We start from the raw sequence: 25,601 nt of genomic DNA, 5'->3' as shown, positions 1-25,601 counted from the left end.
TCTGCTACTGATGGGATGATACGGTGTCGTTTTACTTGTGGCGATTCCCCGTTGGGAAAGATAACTTTTGAGTTCGCTTGACATGAAGGAGGGACCCCGATCAGAGTGGATGAAATTGGCCGTACCGCAAAGGGAAAAGACTTGATCGAGGCATTTGATCACTGTGGAAGTAAGCATATTGGGACAGGGGAAAGCAAAGGGAAAGCGTGAATATTCGTCCACCATAGTAAGTAAGTAAGTGTTTCGTGTTGCGGAATGCAATGGCCCTTTAAAGTCAATGCTGAGTCGCTGCATAGGCTGCATAGCATGTATGAGCGAGCCATCCGATGGACGGAAGAATTGCGGTTTTAATTCCACACAAATTCTACAGGAGGAGCATGTTCTTTTCATATCTTCCGTAGAAAATGGGAGATTTTTAGATCACACAAAGTGCAGCATATGGGTAACGCCAGGATGGCATAAGTCAGTGTGAAGATCCGCAAGAGTCGAAGTTGACATAGAAGAGCAGAATGCCTGCGTGAGGGTATCTGGGGCCACATTCTCTTTGCCAGGTCGATAATGTATGGTGTATCCAAAGGCGGCCAATTCCATCCTCCAGAGTTGTATTTTGTTATTCTTGATCTTAGTGCGTTTCTGGTTATCCAGCATAAAGGCCACGGAGCACTGATCGGTTATAAATGTGAAATGGCGACGAGCGAGAAAATGACTCCATTGACATACAGCTTCGATGATGGCCGTAGCCTCCTTCTCGACAGGAAGATAATGGAGCTCGGTACCCTGCAAAGTTCTGGACAGAAATGCAACAGGTCGACCACCTTGATTCAAGGTAGCCGAGATCGCCACCTCCGATGCATCGCATTCGACCACGAAAGGGAGATTTTCATCAATGGAGCGAAGCGTGGCTTTTTCCAGTTATCGCTTGAGGAGGTTGAAAGCTGAAATAGCCGTTGCCTCCAACGGAAATGACTTCGCGTGAAGCAGGGGCTGGATCTTGTCGGAGAAGTGGGGTATCCACTTCGCATAATAGGCGAACATGCCGAGTGCCCGATGAAGAGGGCCAAGATTCCTAGGGGGAGGGAGATCCTGAAGCGGACGAAGTCGCTCCGGGTCCAGTTTGATGACACCGTTGCCCACCCAGTAGCCAAGGATGTTGACTGATGGTACTGATTTCACAGATTTGGACTCATTTAAGGTTAAGTTGCGACGACGGAGAACGTCAAAAAATTTCTAGAGGTTGGCATCATGCTCCTTTTGATCATGACCAGCAATGGTGATATTATCTAGGTATGGAAAAGTGTCCGTTAAGTTCTCCTGTTTGACTAGGCTATCCATTGCCCGTTGAAAGACGGCCACCCCATTGGTGACCCCAAATGGAAGGCAACAAAACTGGTAAAGCCGACCATTGGCCTCAAAGGCCATATACTTTTTGTCAGAGTCCTTTAACGGTACTTGATGGTATGTGCTCTTTAAATCAAAAGTTGAAAATACCTTGTAGTTGGCAAGGTTATTGACCATGTCATTGATGCGTGGTAGTAGGTAGGCATCCAGTCGGTATACTGGTTAATAGTTTGCGAGTAATCGATGCAAAGACGTTTCTTGTGTTGCTTCAAAGGATTTTTAACAACGATGACTTGAGCCCGCCAGGGAGATGAACATGGCTCAATGATACCATCAGCTAGAAGGCGAGAGATTTCTGCCTCGATAAAGGATCGATCATCTTGGCTGAAACGTCGTGATTTAGCGGCTATGGGCTTACATCGGGGGGAAAGATTGGCAAACAAGGAGGGTTCGTCGCGCAAAGCCGCCGAAAGCGCACAAAACAGTACTTTGGAAATAGTAAGCTCCGGCTTTGACCCTCCAAACTCGAAAGTGAGTCTTTTGTGTTGTTTCTGGAAATCCTGTCCCAGGAGCACATCACTGTATAGGTTTTTGAGCACCCCGAGCCGGGTGGAGAAATAAGTGCGGCCATTGAGAATAAGGTCGGCAAGACAAAAGCCGGAAGAATTGGTGGTCAGTGTTGTCAGAGCCATTGCAATTTCCCTGTCCGAGGGGTAAATACGCAGTTTTAACTTACTGACAGCCCGCTCACTAATGAAGCTGTCAGAGCTGCATGAGTCGATTAGTGTGCTCAGAATGTGTCCATTTACCGAAACCTTCGTGGCTGCATGGGACAGACTTTGGGGAAAAACAGCTGTGTTGGGAGGAGGGGCAGTTTTACCCTTGACAACTGTAACCTTAGTAGTGGTTCTTGGGGGAGGAGCAGTTTCATAGATAGCAGCTGTAAAACTAATAGGAGCTCTCGACCGGTATACCTTAGAAAAGTGGATTTTCTTATTAACAGAGGCTCTTGACTGGCATACCTTAGAAAAGTGACCTTTCTTGCTGCAATGATTGCAGGTTGCATTACGAGCAGGACAAAATTTCTAATAATGGAACGCACCTCCACAGAAGAAACACTTCCTTCCAGATTGCCAACATGCCGCTAGGGCAGGGTTGTCATCAGCCAGGTTGGAGTCATCATCCGTGAGGGCTTCTGCCTGAGGCCTATCGAAGGAGTCACTAAAAGTGATAGCGGCAGCCCGTGTACGTGGTGAAAGATAGGTATCTGCATTCCTCTTTGCTAAATCCAGAGAACATGCCTGGTCATAGGCAGCCTGTAACTTGAGGGTTTTATTCTCCAACAGACGCTGACGTATGAAGGGAGACGCAATCCCATTAATAAAGGAATCATGAATTAACTCCTCCTGGTACTGCTCAGCTGTAACAGCTTTAAGATTACAATCCTTGCTGAGCCTGTGAAGTTTCTGAAGGAATTCGTCAAGTGATTCCCCAGGTTGTTGTCGAGTTGTGGCCAGTAGATGCCGAGCAAAAATTTCGTTTGGGGACTTGACATATAGCTGCTGTAGTATTTGGATAGCGGCGTCATAGTCTACACAGTCTTCGATATAGTCAAACACATGAGGGGATACATAATTAGCAAGCATTCGTAACTTATTAGGAACATTCTCACCACACTCCTCAAGGAAGTTGCTAAAGGTACGATACCAGTGTTTCCATACCTTAGCAGCTGTAAGTAAATTCGGGTCCAGGTTGAGACGGGCAGGTCTGAGTAGTTTCTCCATGATGGATCGATTACTTGTCTGAGTTCCCTTCTACGGTTCGAGTCGTAGCTGGCTGTTCCCGAAATCACCCAGAGCGTGGAGTCGATATCAAGTTGATTAAATTGACGTAATAAAACTCACTGCGCACTTGGTTTGAGCATAAAGCAAGGCTTTAATCAACTTGTTTCAAAACATGGCGGTCTAGTTGTACTTCACTAGTTCCTGTTTACAAAATGTCCCTGGCAAGCTGGGCCCACGCCCGACTATTTATACTCCTTAGACGGCGCCACCAGCTGGCCGTCCAGTGTTATTTCATGAGTCTTTCTTCATGGATCATAAGATTCATAACACAGTTGTTGAGTATATTTAAGACAGAGATCGATATATTTTTGGATATTAGGGGAATCAAGGGATATGGGGATAGTTCAGGAAAGTGTAGTTGAGGTAGAAGATCAGCCATGACTTTACTGAATGGCAGAGTAGGCTCGAGGGGCAGAATGGCCTACTCCTGCTCCTATTTCTTATGTTCTTATGTTCTTATGAAACTGAGGTTTCACTGGGGGGTCAGGCACTGGACATTACTTCCCCGGTTTTAGTTAAAATGGCGTCAGGGTCCGAACTGCATCATAGGAACTCAATTTAAATATATTTACAAGGCTGTCACCTGCCTGTGGCAGTACCTCTCTTGAATCAAAAAAACCTGTGTGGTTAAAATGACAGCAGGCGGGAGCACATTGGGGACACATCGGGAAGCACGTGACCATCATTTTAATCATACGCCTGCTTCCTTTCTGCCAGATGGGCAGGGTTTAAATCGGGCCTTTACTATTTAAATGTTTTGCACATTCATATTTCCATTTTAAAAGATTTGTTAACCCCTTTAAATGAGTTAGCGCCTCCATAAAAATAGCAGTAAAAGGCGATTTTTGGGTACTAAGGGAATCAAGGGATATGGGGATAAGGCGTGAATGTGGAGTTGATGTAAAAGTTCAGCCATGATCTTATTGAATAGCGGAGCAGGCTGGAGGGGCCGTAGGGCCTACTCCTGCTCCTATTTCTTATGTTCTTATACATTCATTAAGTGTTTATACACAAATATTTGAAGAGCTTATTTTCTAAGCATAGATTCAGATTTTGGAAACACCAGGATTTTAGACAATTGGTACCAAATTAAGAGTAGACAACAATAGGAAATTAAATCCTTATTACAGGAAACTATTTTTTATCCGGCACTGACGGGACCAGCGTGGTGCCGGTTGATCAAAAAGTCCAGATTACAGAGAGGTATACTTACTAAGGTACGAGAGCCCCATACACGGCCACAGATCCAGGCATCCCTGTTGCATGGCAACAGGTGCAGGAACCCTGGTTACACGGCCACAGATACAGGAACCCCGGTTACACGGCCACTAATATGAAGTAAAACTTACCTGAACCTACTCCTGAATTTTGCCGGTTAAGAGAGATTTCTGGTTATTTAGGTGCCGGTAAAAAGAGAGTTTCCTACTACACAATGGTGACTGAAATCTTTATATATGGCTTTGTGTAAGCTGACCAAAAGCCTTTAAGTTACAAAGATGACAAGCAACTGACAGATAAATCTCCTGCAGAGATTAAAAATGCTCAAGAACTAGGCTGTACTTCAAAATTAATCAAATCTCTGGTATATTTAAAGGTGAACAGTTTTGAGACCCAATGCTAGATTCCTACATTACAACAGTGACTGCACTTCAAAAGTACTTCATTGGCTGTAAAGCACTTTGGGATGCCTAGTGGCCATGGAAGGTGCTGTATAAATGCAAGTCTTTCCTTCTTTTATTTTCTCGCATTGGCAGTAATTGTGCTTACATACCATTTGGCCCATTTTCTTCTGATGTTGGCCAAATTGAACTATTCATTTACCATCGCAGGTGATATTTAGGTCAGAAATGTAATGGTAATGAGAGAAAAGAAAGCAATAAAAATAGCATTGTTTTGCTAAATGACTGCTCACCCATTCCTGTTTATCCAATTCTACCCATCACCTTATAACCTAGGGTGAATCATTTTACTGAAGTGGAAAAGTCTTTTTATTGCTTTGATAAATAAAAAGCATGCTGGCATTATCACCAAGAGTAAAATCTAGACACTTCAGCTAGTATTTCAAAAGTCAGAAGCTTTCATATATAAAGCAAAGTTGCATAGATGATATTAGAAAGCATGCAGACTTACAATTCTATCAAATTATGTAGTGGAGCAAATGTCTTTTCTGAAATGGTAGTAATTTCATTCCGCTGAATGTACCTGCCAAAGAAAAAAAATCACAAATGTGTTTCTACATAATCAAATTGGTATGATTGTCTTTAAACTCTAGTGTTTCCTGCAATTATTATAGGCTTAAACCTTCATGCACAATAGAGTTATTTCAGACATTCAAGTTCTTTGTTGTCCAATTTTGCCCTCTTGTGCACCCCCCACGCCCTTTGGCCACCATTAGCGGCCGTGCCATTAGATATTCAGGCCCTCAGCTCTCGAATTTTCCTCCCTAATCCTCTCTGCCGGGGGGACGGTGATGATCGGAGGGCGGGAAGAGAGCTCGGGGACTGCAGGGGGAGATCAGAAGCTGTGCCGGAGAGAGCAGTGGCAGCTGGTGGGGAGGGGGGCGGGGTGGGGGTGGTGCAAAGTCATGGCCGCGTTCTTTAAATGTGGGGCTCCTTCCAGCTCCACATTCAGGTTCAGGCAAGTATATTTCAAAAGCTTACCCTACCTTGGCGCCGTATTCAACTTCACGCTGAGCTTCCGACCCCATATGCTCTTCATCACAAAAAACACCTATTTCCACCTGCACAATATCCAGACCTGCCTAAGCCCATCTTCCGCTGAAACCCTCCATCCATGTCTGTCACCTGAAGACTCAACTATTCCAATGCTCTCCTGGCCAGCCTCCCATTTTCTACCCTCGTTAGGCCTCTTGCCGATTTCCACTCACCACACCCCCTCAACTGATGATTCAGTACTCATCCACACTGAGAACACCTGCAGGAAGCAAGAGCATAAAATATATTAAGGATGGGGGACTTTAATGTCACCATCAAGAGTAGCTTGTTAGTGCCACCACTGACCAAATCCTAAAAGGACATAGCCATCAGAATAGGCCTGTGTCAGGTGGTGAGGAACCAACATGAGAAAGTAGCCCACTTCCCCTAATCCTCACCAACCTACCTGTTGCAGACATGTCTGTCCATGAAAGGACTGGTAGGAGTGACCTAGTGGAGCTATAACACAGGACTACCTGCATGCCAAACACTAAAAACAGCAGGCTAGAGAGTGCTAAGTGGTTCCATAATCAAAAGATCAGAATAAAGCTTTCAAGCTCTACAATTGAGAATGGTAGTGGACTTTCAGGCAACTAACAGGAGCTGAAGACTCCATGAATATCCCCATCTTCAACTATGCTGCAGCCTAGCATGTGAGTACAAGAGACAAGGATGAAGTATTTGCAAGTGACTTAAGCCAAAAATGCCGTGTGGATGATCCTACTTACCCTCCTCCCAAGGTCCCCACCACTAATGTGCAGCCAATTCTGTTCACGCCATGAGATTTAAGAAGTGACTGAGTGCATTAGACACAGCAAAGACCCCAACAACATCCTGGCTGTACTGCTGAATACCTGCTCCCCCAACTACACCATTCCAGCACAGCTATGACACTGGCATCTGGCTGACAAGGCATAAGATTGCCCAGGTATGTCCTATCCACAAAATACGTGATTATGATATGTTAAGAGAAAAAGATTGGTGAAGTCAAGCATAGGTCCCTTGCAGTCAGAATCAGGGGAATTTATAATGGGGAACAAAGAAATGGCTGACCAATTAAATACATACTTTGGTTCTGTCTTCACAAAGGAGGACACAAATAACCTCCCAGAGATGTCGGGGAACATAGGGTCTAATGAGAGGGAGGAACTGAATGAAATCAGTATTTGTAGGGAAATGGTGTTAGGGAAATTGACGGGATTGAAGGCCGATAAATCCCCAGTGCCTGATAATCTACATCCTAGGGTACTTAAGGAAGTGGCCCTAGAAATAGTAGATGCATTGCTGGTCATCTTCCAAAATTCTATAGACTCTGGCACAGTTCCCATGGATTGGAGGGTAGCTAATGTAACCCCTCTATTTAAAAAAGGTGGTAGAGAGAAAATGGGGAATTATAAACCGGTAAGCCTGACATCGGTAGTGGGGAAAATGCTGGAGTCCATTATAAAAGATGTAATAGCAGAGCACTTGGAAAACAGTGACAAGATCGGACAAAGTCAACATGTATTTACAAAAGGTAAATTGTGCTTGATTAATCTACTGGAACTTTTTGAGGATGTAACTGGTAGAATAGATAAGGGAGAACCAGTGGATGTAGTGTATTTGGACTTTCAGAAGGCTTTCGATAAGATCCCGCATAAGAGATTAGCGTGTAAAGTTAAAGCACATGGGATTGGGGACAAGGTACTGACTTGGATAGAGAACTGGTTGGCAGACAGGAAGCAAAGAGTTGGAATAAACGAGTCTTTTTCCGAGTGACAGGCAGTGACTAGTGGGGTACCGCAGGGATCGGTGCTAGGACCCCAGCTATTCACAATATATATTCATGATCTAGATGAGGGAACTAGATGTAGTATCTCCAAGTTTGCAGACGACACAAAGCTGGGGGGGCATGTGTGCTGTGAGGAGGATGCAGAGAAACTCCAGTATGATTTGGACAGGTTGGGTGATTGGGCAGATGCATGGCAGATGCAGTATAATGTGGATAAATGTGAGGTTATCCACTTTGGTGGCAAAAACAAGAAGGCAGATTATTATCTGAATGGCAATAGATTGGGAGAAGGGGAAGTGCAACGAGACCTGGGTGTCCTTGTGCACCAGTCGCTGAAGGTAAGCATGCAGGTGCAGCAGGCGGTTAAGAAGGCAAATGGTATGTTGGCCTTCATAGCGAGAGGATTCGCGTACAGAAGCAAGGATGTCTTGCTGCAGTTGTACAGGGCCTTGGTGAGACCACACCTTGAGCATTGTGTGCAGTTTTGGTTGCCTTATCTGAGGAAGGATGTCCTTGCCATGGAGGGAGTGCAGCGAAAATTCACCAGACTGATACCTGGGATGGCAGGAATGACGTATGAGGAGAGATTGGGTCGATTGGGCTTATATTTGCTGGAGTTTAGAAGAATGAGAGGGGATCTCATTGAAACTTATAAAATTCTAACAGGACTAGACAGACTAGATGCAGGAAGGATGTTCCCAATGGCGGGGGAGTCCAGAACCAGAGGTCACAGTCTAAAGATAAGGGGTAAGCCATTTAGGACAGAGATGAGGAGGAGCTTTTTCACCCAGAGAAACATAGAAACATATAAGATAGGAGCAGGAGCAGGCCATTCGGCCCCTCAAGCCTGCTCCGCCATTCAATGCGATCATAGCTGATCATCCAAATTCAGTACCCTGTCCCTGATTTCTCCCCATATCCCTTGATCCCCTTAGCGTTAAGAAATATATCTAGCTCCTTCTTGAATATACAGAGTGGTGAACCTGTGGAATTCTTTACCAGAAAAGGCAGTTGAGTCCAATTTATTAAATATATTCAAGAAGGAGTTAGATATATTTCTTAAGGCTAACGGGATCAAGGGATATGGGGAGAAAGCAGGGACAGGGTACTGAATTTGGATGATCTGCCATGATCTCATTAAATGGCGGAGCAGGCTCGAGGGGCCGAATGGCCTACTCCTGCTCCTATCTTCTATGTTTCTATGTTTCTAAATCTAACCTGAGAATTACCGCCCGATCAGCATTTTCTTAACCATCAGTAAAAAGTGATGGAGGGGGTCATCAATGATACCATCCAGCAACACCTACTCCATAATAACCTGCTCACTAATATGCAGTTTGGGTTCTGCCAGTACCACTCAGCTCCTGACCTCATTACAACCTTGATACAGACATGGACACAAGAGCTGTATCCCAGATAAGAGGTGGGATTAGCTACCCTCAAGGCAACATTTGACCGAGTATGGCACCAAGAAGCACTTGGTGAGGAACCGTACTTTATACATCAGAAGATGGTCATGGTTGTTAGAGGTCAATTATCACAGCTCCAGGACATAATTGCAGGAGTTCCTCATGGAAGTGTCCTTGGACTAACCACCTTCAGCTATTTCATCAGTGACCTTCCCTCAGGGAGGAATAAGGTTATGTGTTGGGCTTATTCGCTGACAATGCCACAGAGTTCACCTCCATTTACAATTCCTCTGATAATGAGACAGCCCATACCAACCTACAGCAAGACTTGGGACAGCATCCAGGCTTGAGCAAGTTTTTTTTAACACGTTTATGGGATGTGGGCGTCGCTGGCAAGGCCAGCATTTATTGCCCATCCCTAATTGCCCTTGAGAAGGTGGTGGTGAGCCGCCTTCTTGAACTGCTGCAGTCCGTGTGGTGAAAGTACTCCCACAGTGCTGTCAGGTAACATTTGTGTCATACAAGTTCCAAACAATGACCATCTTCAACAAGAAAGCCCAATCACCTTCTGACCTTCAACAGTGGGGTGGCGGTCACCACTGACCAGAGCTTATTGGACCAGCCATATCAACACTGTGGCTACAAGAGTAGGGCAGATGCTGGGTACTCTACAGTGAATGGCTCACATCCTGATGCCTCAAATCCTTATTACAATCTATTCAGCTGAAGTCAGGAGTGTGATGGAATACTCACTACTCATCCAGAGCTTGACACCATCCAGGACAGAACAGTTCTCATGATTAATGTCCCTGACACTGAATTCAATACCCACCTCCATCACCACTGGGGCAGTGTGGCTGCAGTATGTATTATCTATAGAATGCATTGCAGCAACTCACCAAGGTTATTCCGACACCACCACATTTCCTAACCAGGTGGGATATACAAAATGGGTAAGAAACACAATGAAAATAAAAGGAAATCTATGTGGGAAACAAGGCAGGTATTGCAAAGAACAAGAGTACATCTCAGCCTAAGAGCAACCACTCCTAAATCACATGACTCCCTTACCTGGCAGGATAGATTGAAGTGAGAGATTTAGCAGCATTTTCTTTTAATGCTCTTAAGCCACATTGCAGAACCAGTTCTATGCCAGGAAAAGTCTTGAAAATCTACCCCATAATATGCAGCCACACAAGAATGGGTAGTCTCTTGAGATACCCGAGAGTTGCTGCGCCTCTGGGATCATGAGGGAATAAAATGACTTTTCATTACAAAATTCTACTTGTCAGATTTTGTATTTATTTGTTAATTTAAATTTTTTATGCTGCAATCTGTGGATTGGCATATAAACTACCATCCTCAAACTTCTGCACTATATCTTTGCATTTAACTGCTACCACCCCTTTCAGGAACGTCAAAATGGGTGTGATCGCTGCAATATTGAAATAGTAGAACAGGAGGAGGTCACTGCCCTCTAAAACCATAGATTGAACAATCTCAAAAAAGTTGACAGAATTATACGCCCTCCTCCATCAGATATAATTGTAAAATACCATGGATTATGTTCAAAGACACTGACTTGCAGTTTTCACTGAAAAATGAATGGAATATGATCCTCAAAACACCAGATAAGTTTCCATAAAATCCCACAGTCCTGTGTAATAAAGATAGCATTTGATTTATTTAGTCAGGATAAGCCAATACACCAAATTATGGATGGACAAAATTGCAGAATGCAACCCCAAAAACACTGGTTAAAAATCCCAGAACCCCATGTAATAAAAATGAATTTGAATTATTCAGCCACCATAAATCAATGGCTGTGATAGTGAACTCTCAGGGGGAAAAATTCGGTTGGTTGCGCCACCCATTAGCGCCTTAAGAGGGCACTAAGTGGGGCGCAAGCCAACTAGCGTCCGGGCGCGGCACTGCCCACGCCTCCCGCTAAATTCTGTGGGACGTTAGTGGTGGCGCTAACTGTTAGCGCTGCGCCGCTGCCGATGACGTCATCGGCGTGCGCAGCGCCCCGGCCGCGATATTCGGCAGCGACCCCCGATTTACTGCCGGACGCTATGTTTGACGGGGTCAGAGGGGCCTACCTGCGGCCGGGGAGATGCAAATTAAAGGCGAGGTGCGGAGCGGCCATTTCTGTTGTTGGCCGCCTGCCAGCACCTGCCTGCGCTCCCATCCCCAGCCTCCTGAACCCACCACCGCGGAGTGCCGGCTGCGCTCCAAGAGCCCGGCACTTCTCTTCGGTGCCGGGCTCTTTTGCCTGCACTCCCGATCCTCGGGGGCCCAGCTGGGCCCCAGATCGCGCTTCACAAGGCCCCTCCCCTTTAAGAAGGGGAGGAAGGCCTGCAATACCGCAGCGTGACATGCCACAGCGCCACTCGCAGCGCCCCAAGAGGGATGTGGGGTGCCTCCAGTAGCGCCGCACTTCGCTTTGGTGTGCAAACGGCCAATTTCCGGTGTGGGGGCGCGAATGTTTCCAGGGTGCTACTTTTAGCGCCCTGGCGAGGTTAGCGCCCCCAACGGGGCTATACTCAATTTCTCCCCCTCAGAGTCCACATCCTAATCCCTGTGATTGTGTCAACAGATAACAATGTGGAAGAATAGACTTTACTATTTTGTGGGCTTCTCCCATTGTCTTTATCTTAGAAATAGATTTGGCTGCATGAATATACTTACAGCACAATCAGTTTATCACATCTCAGGAAAGTTGAATAACCTAAAGACTTGATGCGATTACTGTCAAAATCCCTAAAAAAAACAATTGGTATCAAAATAAATTTGTGCACAGACATAATAGGATGAATTGGGCCATAATAAGTATTTAAAAAATCAATAGTAAATACTAATAGCTGAAGAAATAAGTTACATCAGAATGAAAAATACTCATTAACTTTATAAACAAGTAGAAAATGTATTCACTCACAGCCAATACACGCTTGGGATTTCAGTGCATATCGTTCTCTTTGGCAGTTTTTCCAGTAAATTGTTAACCATGGATCTAGAAAAAAAAAACAGATTTACTACAGTACGCTGAGCTAGGAAACTAAACCTTCTCCCACTTGTCACTCACTTGCAGAACAAAGAAGCACAAGATCACAAATGCAGATGAGGAAAGCCATTCGACCCATCCTCGTTTTCGGGCCTGAAATGGGTGCTGCACACAGAGCATCATTAATATTAATTCTGCCATCTTCAATTTCCCAGTTATATATGTAAGGGGCCTAACGCTTGTTTTAGGTGGCCGCCAGCGACGCCTGAAAAAATGGCCTGACCCAATATTGGGTCGGATGTCTTCCATGCCTCTCCTGGGTACGGAAAATTGGTCCCTGAAATTGGCCCTCATTGCATCCATTTTACACCCATAAAATGGGCGCATCAAGGTCCAATTTCTGCCCCAGACTGTTTCCAGTAGTTGCAGGGTTGATTAATGAGGGGACAAAGTTACAAGATTAAATGTAAATGATTTAGAAAGGGGAGCAGGAGAAACACTTTTGCGCAGAGGGTTGTGAGACTGGGGAATGCACTACTGATATTAGCAAAGACCATGTCAACATTTAACAATAGGTTAGTTGGTGGTTGAAGGAAAAAAGGATAAACGGATATGGGAACAAGGCAGGCATATGGAATTCGACTACTGCTTGCATGGAGGACAAACATTAACACGGACTGGTTGGGTCAAATGGCCTGTTTTCATGTTGTAATTTCTAGATAATTCTATTAAGTTATGTTGTTTTATTCTTCCAATAAAGTGAAGGAATATTAGTTATATCTTCAGCTTAATTTACACTGCTCATCATAGTTTTATTATCAGGGCTATCTTTGATTTATAATTTGTTGGGAGGCTGTGCCAGCTTTTGCTAGTTTTATAGTTTGGCATGTTTGCATAAACATCAACTATGCCTGCTAATTTTGGTGCATAATATGCCTATACAGAAGGATTGGGTGTTGCAACAGGAATGGGAGGGGGGGTTGCAACAGAGGAGAAACAAATTGGCTGATGTATGCACAAACTTCAAATTGCTGGCTTCAGGCCTCCAATGTGGTTTCCTGAGGCAGGTTGTGATTGGAGGAAGAAAGCGGTATTGTTGAATCCCAGATGATACTGCTTTGCCCTGGTCATGGTTGCAAAGGCAAGCAGGAGAGAGAGGTAACTGCCCACTTCTCAAAAGGTTGGACGGTATGTTTGAATACTTATTTGGTAGGCACAGTAGCGTGCATGTCATGTAAAGGCAGTAACAGCAGAATAAGTTATTCCAAGAGAATGAGCAAAATGTCTAATCAGCAGTATTGAGTTCAATGCATTTCTTTTATGTGAGTTATATACATCTTATATACTTATGCAATCTGCAGTGCACACTATATACAACACAGAAATGTTAAAATACTTATTCAGAACAATGACATTAGTACATCAGTGACAACCATCTGAATACCTTTGAAAAAAAGAGTGAATGCCAAGAGCTCCAAAACACAAACTGCAATAAATTCACATTCTTCATAAAGAAAACCCTCAAAATATTTACTAAATTGGAAGAATAAAAAAAAGTACTTACAAAACAAACAAAGACTTTAGTCCAATAAATAATCGTGGTGAGATTTTTGATATTAGGTTGTCATCAAGAAATCTGAAAAAATCAAATTACAGTATTTCAGCAAGAAAAGCGAAATATGCAAAAATTAGGTTTTATTAAGCTGCCCATTACATAGAATTACATAGAATGTACAGCTCAGAAACAGGCCAATCGGCCCAACTGGTCCATGCCAGTGTTTATGCTCCGCACGAGTCTCCGCCCACCCCTCTTCATGTAATTCTATCAGCATAACCTTCTATTCCTTTCTCCCTCATGTGTTTATTTAGCTTCCACGTAAATGCATCTATGCTATTCACCTCAAATACTCCTTATGGTAGCGAGTTCCACATTCTAACCATTCACGAGGTAATGAAGTTTTGCCTGAATTCCCTATTGGATTTATTAGTGACTATCTTATATTTTTGGCCCCCCTAGTTTTGGTCTCCCCATCTCCCTTACTGTGGCTATAATCAAGTATTGTAGGATGCATAAAGCATTTCAGGGCTGGTTAGAGGCAACAGTGAGTGCCATGCGGCAGAATTTCCTGTTCCTGCATTGGGCATAGTGAACTGTTGGGTGCAGTGTATAGAGGAAAATCAGGTGAAGAGGTTTGTCTCCCCAGTTTTTTGTCCATTAATTTAAAACAATTAAAGGGATGGGAAATACACCTGTGATTTCCTGATGTTGGCTCCTGGTGATAAAAGATTCACACCAGGAGTGCACATCCATAAAATCTACCCTGTAGTGAAAGCTCCATTTAAAAGGAAATGTTTATCCTAATAAGCATTTAGTTAGTATACAAAACATCTTGTAAATTAAAAAGTGCCTCAAAAGTAGTTATTTAAAATAGATTGGAAAGGATCAAGCCATATATTGTAAAAATGATGATACTACACTGCAGCAGTAGAGAAGTACTACAGGAATGGTTGATACATACAAAATTTCCAGCTTATGAAGATCTTGAAATGTTCTTGGCTTCAGAATGGTGATTTGATTCTGACTGATGTACCTAGAAAACAAAAGCTAATGTGCAATTAACTAGCCTTGCGAACAAGACCATTGTAATTATTTGCAGTAAATCTGTAAATATTAAAAATTTGGAGATAATATTAAATGACTACAACAAATATGAAAGACAACAAAACATCCTAAACACATATGGGGCGCGATCTTGCCAGCCCTGGGGAGGCGGGTATGGAGGCGGGACTGCCGGGAAAATGGCAGAATTTGCCCAACCTGCCCCCAACCTGCCTCCGTGCCATCTTGCCAGGAGGCGGGTAGCCGACCCGCGCCGGGTCCCGTCTCCTTGGAGGCGGGAAGGGGATTACTGCCACTTAACTGCCTGTTAACAGGTAGTTAACAGGCAGATAAGAGGATTATCCTCATTTTACCCACACAAGTGCGGGTTTCCCAAAGGCTACGAATAACGCCAGGGTCATCGAGGTGAGTAGTGGGTCTGCGGGGGTCGGAGGGATGCAAAAGTGCACTATGAAGGTAAGTGATGGGTGCAAGTGTGGAGAGGTGAGTATGTGAGGTAAGTGGAAATTGTTAGAAAAAGTTTACTTACCTTTGTTTCTTCCTGCAGGCTTCAAGAGTTGGGTATGCGGAGAGTCTCGCATCTCCGCGGTAGAGATGACAGATGGCCGTTGCATTCTCCAATGCAACAACCATCTCATTTCTGCAAAAGAAAGAGGTTTGATGAGGCCTTGAATTCAAGAACTCATCAAACTACAGAAAATGTCAGTGTTTGACAGCTTCGCAGAGCTGTCAAACGTTGACGTTCTCTGTAACTGGCCTTCCCTTAATTGGCCTGCTAAGCCCGCTAGGTGGACTTAACAAGGTTGATCATGGGAAAATAGAGTGGGTTGGCCACAAATCGATAGAGGTGGGACATCGACCCACCAAGCAGCAGTCCCACCTCCAACGCACCCCCATTGGCGAAATCGCCCCCATTGTTAAATTGCATTGTGTTGCAAGATGCAACACTTGGGGAACTTGATGAATAACATGTCATTAATTGACTACTATCCTAAAGAAAAATATATTCCTTTTAAGTTTACTAAGGAGGCAAAGGAAACTGCAATAGAGACACTCTTTGTCCAAAGAAATATAAATATTATAAACTGTTAGCAATTATTTTAAAGATAACTAACAAAACAGAATAGATGGAGCCAAAAATGCTGAAGTTTATTTGAGATATTTTAGGAATGAAAGAGGCTAGTTTTGGGGTAACAGCAGACTTGCTATCCCATAAAGGTAAGTGATACCAGGCCACCGCCTGCATACCAGTTCCTGCTGGACACTCGTAGGGCTCAATGTTGCTGTTGGTGTTTCATTAGATAGTATATGTGGGGACAAAAGCTCTCAGCAATCATCACCCTCACTGTCATTAAGTGCTATTAAAGCTAACTCATTATAAGTGTTACCACCATTCCAAACATATTAGGACAAAAATCTTCTAAACTCTTGTCCCTTTTGAAGTGGGACTCAAGCCTTAATTTGTCCTGCAATTTGGAAGAGAGAAGAAAATCCAATTCCAACTCTGCTCTGGGTGATGTTTTCACTTTCCTTCACTATCAGCAGTAACCATTGGTTTCAGATGCAAAACATTTTTTTTGGACCAGTAAAAGCTTATGGTTTGATAGGTGATCACATCTGATTTCAACTTCACTCTGTGTCGCAACCCTTCTTTCTTCGCTTTATTTTATCAGAACTACAATTGTTGCTTCTCTTTTTCCATCTACGTTCTAAATATAGCATCTTGCCCCAGCCTACAACCCTACTTTGTTCAGTCAAGTATCTGCTACTCTATATCTTGTTGAATGTACATGTACAAACACATCAAACTATAAAAAGTGATCATTTTGACTGACCAGCAGGCAGTTCTACATAAAGAGAGAGGGACAGAATAGTTTTAATTCTTTATTTATCCTAGATCACCAATCAATGCATTACTCTGATCCTTCAACAAAAGGCATAATTCAAGTGAAGCAACTGATGTTTTGGATTTTCCCTGCCACCTACTATGGCACCCACAATGGCAGTGGTTTTCCATGTAGAAGGTCCTAGCTGAGAACTAGCAATGTCCATTCAGCAAGTATAAATGAGTTAAAGTGTGAGACAACCATGAGACTCAAGTTTATCCCCTTTTGATTGAAAATTAAAAGTTCAGCCATTTAAATTGCTGGGCCAGCTCAGCAATAACAACTTGCATTTATATAATACATCTAGGTCGAAAAACATCCAAAGGTGCTTTGTAGAAAGCAAAAATTAAAGCAAACAGATGCTGAGCTATGGTGGGAGAGTTAGGAGAGATGAGTAGAGCTTGATCAAAAAGATGGGTTTTAAAAAGAGCAGGTTTAGGAGGGAGTTCCAGAGACTAGGGCTGAGGTGGCTGAAAACTTGATCAACAACAGTGGGGTGAGAGGAAGGGGTTGTACAGAAGGCCAGAGTCAGAGGATTGAAGAGTGTAGGATGGGAAATAAAATGTATTTTTAAAGTTTGTTCATGATTATAGTAATCTGGGATGTAATGTTTAAGTTATCCATCAGATGGAGCCAAAAATTAAGGGATCATATTCACCAGTGTTTAAGGTAATGTCCTGGTACACCAGTTAGTATGGTAATGTGGCATTGCATTATGGGTATGACTCAGAGGGGAATCCTCCATCTTGCATCGTGCAGTTAGAAATACTGTGTTTTGCTTGCAGCCTGTAAGAGCTATGTCTCTCTGCTACACCGTGTAATAAACAGTTGGGTTTTGTTCCTTAAGATCTCGCTTATCTCAGTTTCGGACCTTACCACTTGGATATCACAATGATATTTCAGGTTCTACCTTATCCCCACGTAAGAGACCCAATCTCTTTTTCCCTCTAACATTTTTTAAACGTCCGGATAAAAGCAGCTGCTCATTTCCTGGTTTCCTGTCTGTGAGAATTCTGCAATATGATTGGGTGCTTAGACAACCTGTTGACATCACAGCAGTATTGCACTAGGGATTCCCACTACAGAGCGCTGAAATCACTTGAACATTGAAAAAGGCAAACTCCTTGCCACAGGTGGGCAGCTGTCTTCGAGACCAGCGGCAAGCACCCTTGCTTTGCTGCTGACTGCAAATTCATGCTGCCTGCTCATTTGCATGATTGCTGCGTGCAGCCAGCGCTGAACGCACTGTTGATTGGCTGCACGAATCAGCAGGGGGCCTAAAAATCGATACTTGTGAGCACTACTTAAAGCTAGCCTGCACTACGTAAAGCTAGCCTGCACCTCCTAAAAGGGGAGATGCATTGTGGCTGGAGCAGGTGCTGGGAGTCCTGTGTGAAAGTCCTCTGTTTGAAAGACAGAAGAATGGCTGAACATGGGAGAGAGCAGGCACCCAGGTTTTCCGATGCTGCACTGGAGGTCTTGGTGGAGGAGGTGGAAAGGAGGAAAGATGTCCTGTATCCACAAGGGGCCAGGAGGCCCTACAGACACACGTTGAAAAGGCAGTGGGAGCATATAGCCATGGATATCAATGCCAGGAGTCTACTCCTGAGGACCTGGATGCACTGCCGCAAGATGTTCAATGACCTCACCCGAGTGGTCAAAGTCAGTGAATCTGGGTGTGAGGCTTGCAACAGTGCTAAATGTGTAACGGTGAGGTGAAACATATGCATGTTAGGTATGAGCCCTGTGTGGTAAACCACTGTTAACTCTGTACAGGTCCGGGCATGTCTCCGCCCCTGGCTCCACCCCTAAGCCCGGGTAAAACGGTGACTCACCACCCTTCCCCCGGGAGCTCTTAGGATGGATCCACTAGCAGAGGCATGCTCCAGTTCTTAGTCAATAAAAGCCTACTTCGTATAAGTTCAACTCGTAGTCTTTGGTGTTGCTGATAGTGCATCAATTTTATTGACTAAATTTTCGACATGGAGCAAATCTTGAAGGCGGAACGTTTAGACCTGGACCCTCAAGCAGCAGATGCAGCCAATAACTTTGAACACTGGCTGAGCTGTTTCGAAGCCTTCCTGGAGGCCTCCAGCACTACCGTCACTACAGATGACGCGAAACGGCTTGTCTTGAACTCACGGGTGAGCCACCGAGTCTACTCGATCATCCGAGACGCCACAACTTACGCGGCCGCCATCGCGACGCTAAAGGAACAATACGTGAGGCCTGTTAACGAGGTCTACGCCAGACACCTCCTGGCTACCCGAAAACAGCGCCCCGGGGAATCGGGCGCCGAATATTTACTGGCACTGGGAGTCCTCGGCCGGGCCTGTAATTGCAAAGCGGTGACGGCCAAGGAATGCACGGAAGACCTGACCCGAGACGCCTACGTAGCCGGCATCAGGTCCAACTATACTCAGCAGAGGCTGCTGGAACAGAGGGGGCTCGACCTGCAGAAGACGGTGGCCCTCGCTAACTCGTTAGACGTGGCCCTCCAGAACATGGACGCCTACCCCCCTGACCGGATGGCCACGTGGATGTCACGGGAGCAGCCATCTTGGGATCCGGTAAGGCCACAAGCCGCCAGCAGCCCAACTACAGCTGCAATGACCAGAGGCCAGAAATGCTACTTCTGCGGCCAGGCCAAGCACCCCAGACAGCAATGCCCAGCAAAGGACGCGACCTGCTCCAAATGCGGCAAGAAAGGCCACTACGCGAGAGTGTGCAGGGCGAAATCGACCCCCAATTCCAGCAGCGCCGCGTGTGAACCGTGCAGGCCGCCATTTTGGACCCCACCAACCACGTGTGAGCCATGCGGGCCGCCATTTTGGGCACCACCAGCCGCGGGGGAGCCGCCATCTTGGACACCATTTCGAGACCAGGCCCCCGGCGCGGGCGAATACTACAGTGACCCACCGACCTCGACGATGGCCTCCATCACCCTGGACCAATCTAGGCCCCATCAACTAGCCAGGTCCATGATGAACGTAAAGGTAAATGGCCATGCCACAAATTGCCTTTTCGACTGCGGAAGCACGGAGAGCTTCATCCACCCCGACACGGTGCGACGCTACTCCCTATCGGTTATGCCCACATGCCACCAGGTCTTTATGGCCTCAAAGTCCCATACGGCAGACGGCGGCGGCTACTGTGTAGCGACTCTGACAGTGAACGGCGTGGAGTACAGAGATTTTAAATTCCTCATCCTGCCACAGCTCTGCGCTCCCGTACTGCTAGGATTAGACTTCCAGTGCCATCTGGAGAGCATCACGATGGCATATGGCGGGCCCCTGCCCCCACTTACAGTCTGCAGACGGCAGAATTTAAACACGGCGCCGCGCAAAGTATGCAGCCTGTCCACCCTGAAGGTCAAACCCCCCCCGTTGTTCGCTAACCTCGCCAAAGACTGCAAGCCAATTGCTACTAAAAGCAGGCGGTACAGTGCCGGGGATAGGAGCTTTATTAAATCAGAAGTAGAAAGACTCCTGAGGGAAGGGATTATCGAGGGCAGCACCAGCCCATGGCGAGCCCAAGTGGTGGTAGTGAAGACCGGTGAAAAACAGCGCCTGGTTATTGATTACAGCCAGGCGATCAATCGATACACGCAATTAGACGCATACCCACTTCCCCGCATATCTGACATGGTCAACCAGATAGCACAATACCGGGTATTCTCGATGATTGATCTGAAGTTGGCATACCACCAGCTCCCCATCAGGCCTGAGGACCGCCAGTACACGGCCTTTGAGGCCGACGGTCGCCTCTACCACTTCCTCCGAGTCCCCTTCGGCGTCACCAACGGGGTCTCGGACTTCCAAAGGGAGATGGACCGGATGGTTGACCAGAACGCGCTGCAGGCCATCTTCCCCTATCTAGACAACGTCACCATCTGCGGCCATGACCGGCATGACCACGACGCCAACCTAGAAAAATTCCTCCGTACGGCCCAACGGCTGAATCTGACATACAACAGAGAAAAATGTATGTTCCGCACCACGCGCCTCGCTATTCTTGGCTGCATGGTGGAAAACGGAGTCATCGGCCCCGACCCCGACCGAATGCGCCCCCTCCTGGAACTACACCTCCCCCACTGCCAAAATGCCCTGAAGAGATGCCTAGGGTTCTTCTCTTACTACGCCCAGTGGGTGCCCAACTATGCGGACAAAGCCCGGCCCCTCATCAAGTCAACCTCCTTCTCCCTGACGGCAGAGGCCCGTGCGGCCTTCACCCTCATAAAAGAGGACATTGCGAAGGCCACAATGCACGCAGTGGATGAGTCCATCCCTATCCAAGTGGAGAGCGATGCATCCGACTTCGCCCTAGCCGCAACCCTTAACCTGGCGGGGAGACCCGTGGCCTTCTTTTCACGGACCCTCCAGGGCCCCGAAATTCGACACTCCTCAGTCGAGAAGGAGGCCCAGGCGATAGTGGAGGCTGTACGGCACTGGAGGCATTACCTGGCCGGTAAGCGTTTCACCCTGCTCACTGACCAACGGTCAGTAGCATTTATGTTTAACAACAGATAAAGGGGGAAAATCAAAAATGATAAGATATTGCGGTGGAGGATCGAGTTATCTACCTACAACTACGATATCTTATACCGGCCTGGGAAACTTAATGAGCCCCCAGACGCCCTATCCCGTGGGACATGTGCCAACGCACAAGTCGATAGGCTACGGACCCTCCACAATGATCTCTGCCACCCGGGGGTCACCAGGTTCTTCCATTTTATTAAAGCTCGCAACCTGCCTTACTCCATCGAGGAGGTCAGGACCATGACCAGGAACTGCCAGGTCTGCGCCGAATGCAAACCGCATTTTTATAGGCCAGACAGGGCACACCTGATTAAAGCCACCCGCCCCTTCGAACACCTCAGCGTCGATTTCAAGGGGCCCCTTCCCTCCTCTGACCGCAACACGTACTTCCTCAATATTATTGACGAGTACTCCCGTTTCCCCTTCGCCATCCCCTGCCCGGACATGACCAGCGCCACAGTCATCAGGTGCCTCAACGGCCTGTTCGCCATATTTGGCTTCCCCAATTACATCCACAGCGACAGGGGCTCGTCATTCATGAGCGACGAGCTGCGTCAGTACCTGCTCGAGAAGGGCATAGCCACGAGCAGGACTACCAGCTACAACCCCCGGGGTAACGGACAGGTAGAGAGGGAGAACGCAACGGTGTGGAAGACCGCCATGCTCGCCCTAAAATCCAAGGGCCTCCCAATCTCCCGCTGGCAAGATGTCCTCCCCAATGCGCTCCACTCCATACGATCACTGCTCTGTACTGCCACAAATGCCACCCCTCATGAGAAGATGTTCGTCTTCCCCAGGAAATCCACCTCGGGGACATCACTACCGCCATGGCTGACGTCTCCGGGACCCGTCCTGCTCAGGAAACATGTGAGGAGCCATAAGACGGAACCCCTGGTCGAAAAGGTTCACCTCCTCCACGCCAACCCACAGTACGCCTACGTGGCGTATCCTGACGGGCGGGAGGACACAGTCTCAATTCGAGACCTCGCACCCTCAGGTACCACCCGAAACACCATCGATCACCATCCACTACCTCCACCCACCACCACTACCCACGACGCACCACCGGGGTGTCTACCACGAACTGACGACATGCCGGTGCCATCCCTACCCCGAGAGGACGACACGCCAGTGCTCCGCCCCACGCGAGAAGCGGCCGCGGGCAAAGAACCGCCGCAACCGGCACCACGAAGATCATTACGGCAGACAAGACCCCCGGAGAGACTTTCGTATACGAACTTTTGAAACACTTCACCCCGCCGGACTCTCTTTTAAACGAGGGGTGAATGTGGTAAACCACTGTTAAATCTGTACAGGCCCGGGCATGTCTCCGCCCCTGGCTCCACCCCTAAGCCCAGGTATAAAGGTGACTCACCACCCTTCCCCCGGGAGCTCTTAGGATGGATCCACTAGCAGAGGCATGCTCCAGTTCTTAGTCAATAAAAGCCTACTTCGTATAAGTTCAACTCGTAGTCTTTGGTGTTGTTGATAGTGCATCACCCTGATTGATAGGTCAGTGAATGCATCTTCAAATGCCATATCATATCAAATGCACTACTAGGCTCAGGCACTACTCAAATCACCATATCCAGTCACTCACCTACCAGCACTCTCTATCAATCAGGACTCATACCTAACATGCATCTGCTTCTCCTCACACTCACACACTTAGCACTGTTGCAAGCCTCACACCCACATCTCACAGCTTGCACACACTATTCCACCATGACAGCCACATCATCCAAACATATTGCATGACATTCACTGACACATTTCCCTCTCTCTTGTAGAAGAAGGTCGCACACAACCAAAGGCAGCAGGAACTAACCAGAGAGGGACAGGCGCGCTTGCATGCTCTAACCCCCATGGAGGAGACAGTGCTGGCTTTTATTGGAAGGGCCATTACTGAGGCCATGGCCAGCAGCAGGGCTGAAACCATTGAAGACAGTATCCTCATACCTAATCCTCCTCACATCCCACTTCCTCCTCATCCCACAATCTCTTCTGACTTACAAGCAGCAGATGGTGTAAGTATGCACCTCTTACTTCCCGCCCCCTCCCCTCACTACAACCTTACCCTTGTGCATTTTTCCTTTCAGATACCCAAGAAGTACAATCTGGCCAGGCTGTGGAGGAACAGCAAGAAGAGAGTGATGATGAAGACACACTTGATTTCACACTTGCAGCCACAAGCTCAAATACAGACACTGCGCGTATCTTAAAATATAGATTAGAGGCGGAATCTGCATGTGGTACACGAATGCGCCACAGCCAGGGCAGGGGGCAAGGATAACTCTGGTGCCGGCTCGTCGGAGGGTGAGGTCGCAAACTAGTTCTGCTGCAGAGAACTCAAATGAAGACTTCGATGGGGCAGGATACAGAAGAAAGCGGATAGCTATACACAACAAAATGCTTGGTGCATTGGGAAGCCTGCCAGAGAGGGTGCATTCAATGTCAAGGAGCAAGGACGAGTTCAGCACCAACTTGGCACAGGACTTTGTACAGAGCTTGGAGCCCATCCTTTCCAGCATGGAAGTGGTGGCCAACTCCATTAGTACACTTGTGGACCCAACCATGATGCAGTGTCTGATGGCCGATGTCTCAGTTTCCACTGCAGCACAAGCTTCCACTAAAAGTCTGAGTGTTGCAGTGGAAGCTCAGACTGAAGTCAGGCAAGGTCAGCTTGTTGCCATGCAAGCTCAGACTGCTCTCATGCAAGCTTAGCTTGCTGCCATGCAAGTTCAGACTGCTGCCATCATGGGTGCAGATATCAGTGTTCAAAGGGGCTTGCAGGGTGTCACAGCAGTCCAACAATTGGTCCTCCAAAAGATTACTAGGATTGCTCAGGGCAGTGGCAGTGGCTCCAAGGAGCAGGACCCTGCTGTCCTCTCTCAGGATGACAGCATTCGTCCTCCCCCCTTTGCCACTCCACCAATGCTCTTGCTATTGCCGGTCGGTCAGCCAGCCCAGACTGCTGCTGCCCATGCCAAGATGGTGCAGTCTGAAGCCACACCTTCTAGGCGCAGAACTGCTCGAGGTTGTCCTCCAAGGCCACCTGCAGTCTCCTCCACTGAAAGTCAGCAGTCTTCCACCAGCCACTGGGGTAGTACTTTGTAGGAGCAGTAGGACAGGCAAAGACACATGGAAGACAAGCACTAAGTAAATGCACAAGGGTGATTAGTTTATGTTTGTAAGCAATATGGCATGATTTCATTTATAAATTTTATTTGGAATGTTTATTTTGTGATGGCTTTTATTTTTGTATTGTGGTCAAGAGGACGATGTGATGGTCAGTGACAGAGGGAAGGTATGGAGTGTGAGACTGTTGATGAATGGGGAATTGGGGTTGTGGTTACTGGTATCGTATTTGAATTAGTTCTTTACGTACTGGCAGAAAGGAGCTGTATAGGTTGCTGCCTCCCTTCCTCTTCGTCATCTTCCATGTCCTCCTGTTCCTCATGTTCCTGCTCCCCACTCCCCAGCTTCTCACCTGATAGATGGTGGCAAGGGCCGTCCCCTCATGATTGCAAGGTTGTGCAGCATGCAACATACCACCGCAGATCTTGAGACCCGCTCAGTACTGAGTACTGCAGGGCTCTTTCAGAGCGCTCCAGCGCTCCAGGCAATGGAATTGTTGCTTCAGCACGCCAATGGTCTGCTCTGTCACATTTCTTGTGGCAGCATGGTTAATAAGAACATAAGAACATAAGAAATAGGAGCAGGAGTAGGCCATTCGGGCCTTTGAGCCTGCTCTGCCATTCAATAATATCATGGCTGATCTTCTACCTAGAACCTTACCTGGTTCTCATTGTATGCATGCTGCGCATGTGTGCGTGGGTTGGGAACCAGAGTCATGAGTCATGTCATCAGCGGATAGCCCTTGTTGCCCAATAGCCACCCTTTGGTTTGCTGTAGTGGCTGAAATACAGTGGGCACAGCAGGCTGCCGCAGAATGAATGCATCATGACTGCTCCAGGATGCCAGGCATTGACCTGCATGATGCGCTGCCTATGGTCACACACCAGCTGCATGTTGAGGGAGTGAAATCACTTTCAGTTCCGGTACATGGCAGACTTGACATGCCGCACCTGCAAAGCAATGTGCGTGCAGTCAATGGCACCCTGCATCATGAGGAAGCCTGCATTCCTAGCAAACCCTCACTCTACCTGCTCGTCTCTGGCAGGAGAGAATTAAATGAAATTAGCTCTCTTTGAATAGAGAGCCTCAGTGACCTCCCTTATGCAACAGTGGATGGCAAACTGTGAGATGTTGCAAATATCTCCAGCTCCAGCCTGGAAGGAGCTAGATGCATAGAAGTTCATCACCACGGTCACCTTCACAGTCACTGACAATGCAGTCCTTGCTCTGCTCTGTGGTTGGAGTTGTGGCTGCAGCAGTTGGCAGATTTCAGTGAGGACCTCCTTAGTAAAGCGCAGACATCTCACACATTGGTTGTCGCTGAAGTTCAGGTAGGAAA

General features: G+C 46.7%; 1 protein-coding gene across 1 annotated transcript in view; it reads right to left on the bottom strand.

The window, feature by feature from the left end:
- LOC147111927 (relaxin receptor 1-like) overlaps positions 1-25,601 on the bottom strand; it is a 220,318-nt gene that overhangs the window by 108,296 nt on the left and 86,421 nt on the right. Inside the window, exons 8-12 of the mRNA XM_085998301.1 lie at positions 14,600-14,671; positions 13,645-13,716; positions 12,015-12,089; positions 11,768-11,839; positions 5,313-5,384 (exon numbers count right to left, since the gene is read on the bottom strand). Of these exons, the coding sequence (XP_085854427.1) occupies positions 5,313-5,384; positions 11,768-11,839; positions 12,015-12,089; positions 13,645-13,716; positions 14,600-14,671 (363 nt within the window). The remainder of the gene's footprint in view (positions 1-5,312; positions 5,385-11,767; positions 11,840-12,014; positions 12,090-13,644; positions 13,717-14,599; positions 14,672-25,601) is intronic.

Source organism: Somniosus microcephalus, chromosome 10 (assembly GCF_052327205.1).
Source record: "Somniosus microcephalus isolate GS21.2 chromosome 10, FLI_Smic_1.0, whole genome shotgun sequence".
Lineage (NCBI taxonomy): Eukaryota > Metazoa > Chordata > Chondrichthyes > Squaliformes > Somniosidae > Somniosus > Somniosus microcephalus.
The sequence above is the reverse complement of the archived record's forward strand: the minus strand, read 5'-3'. Positions and strand labels throughout refer to the sequence as shown.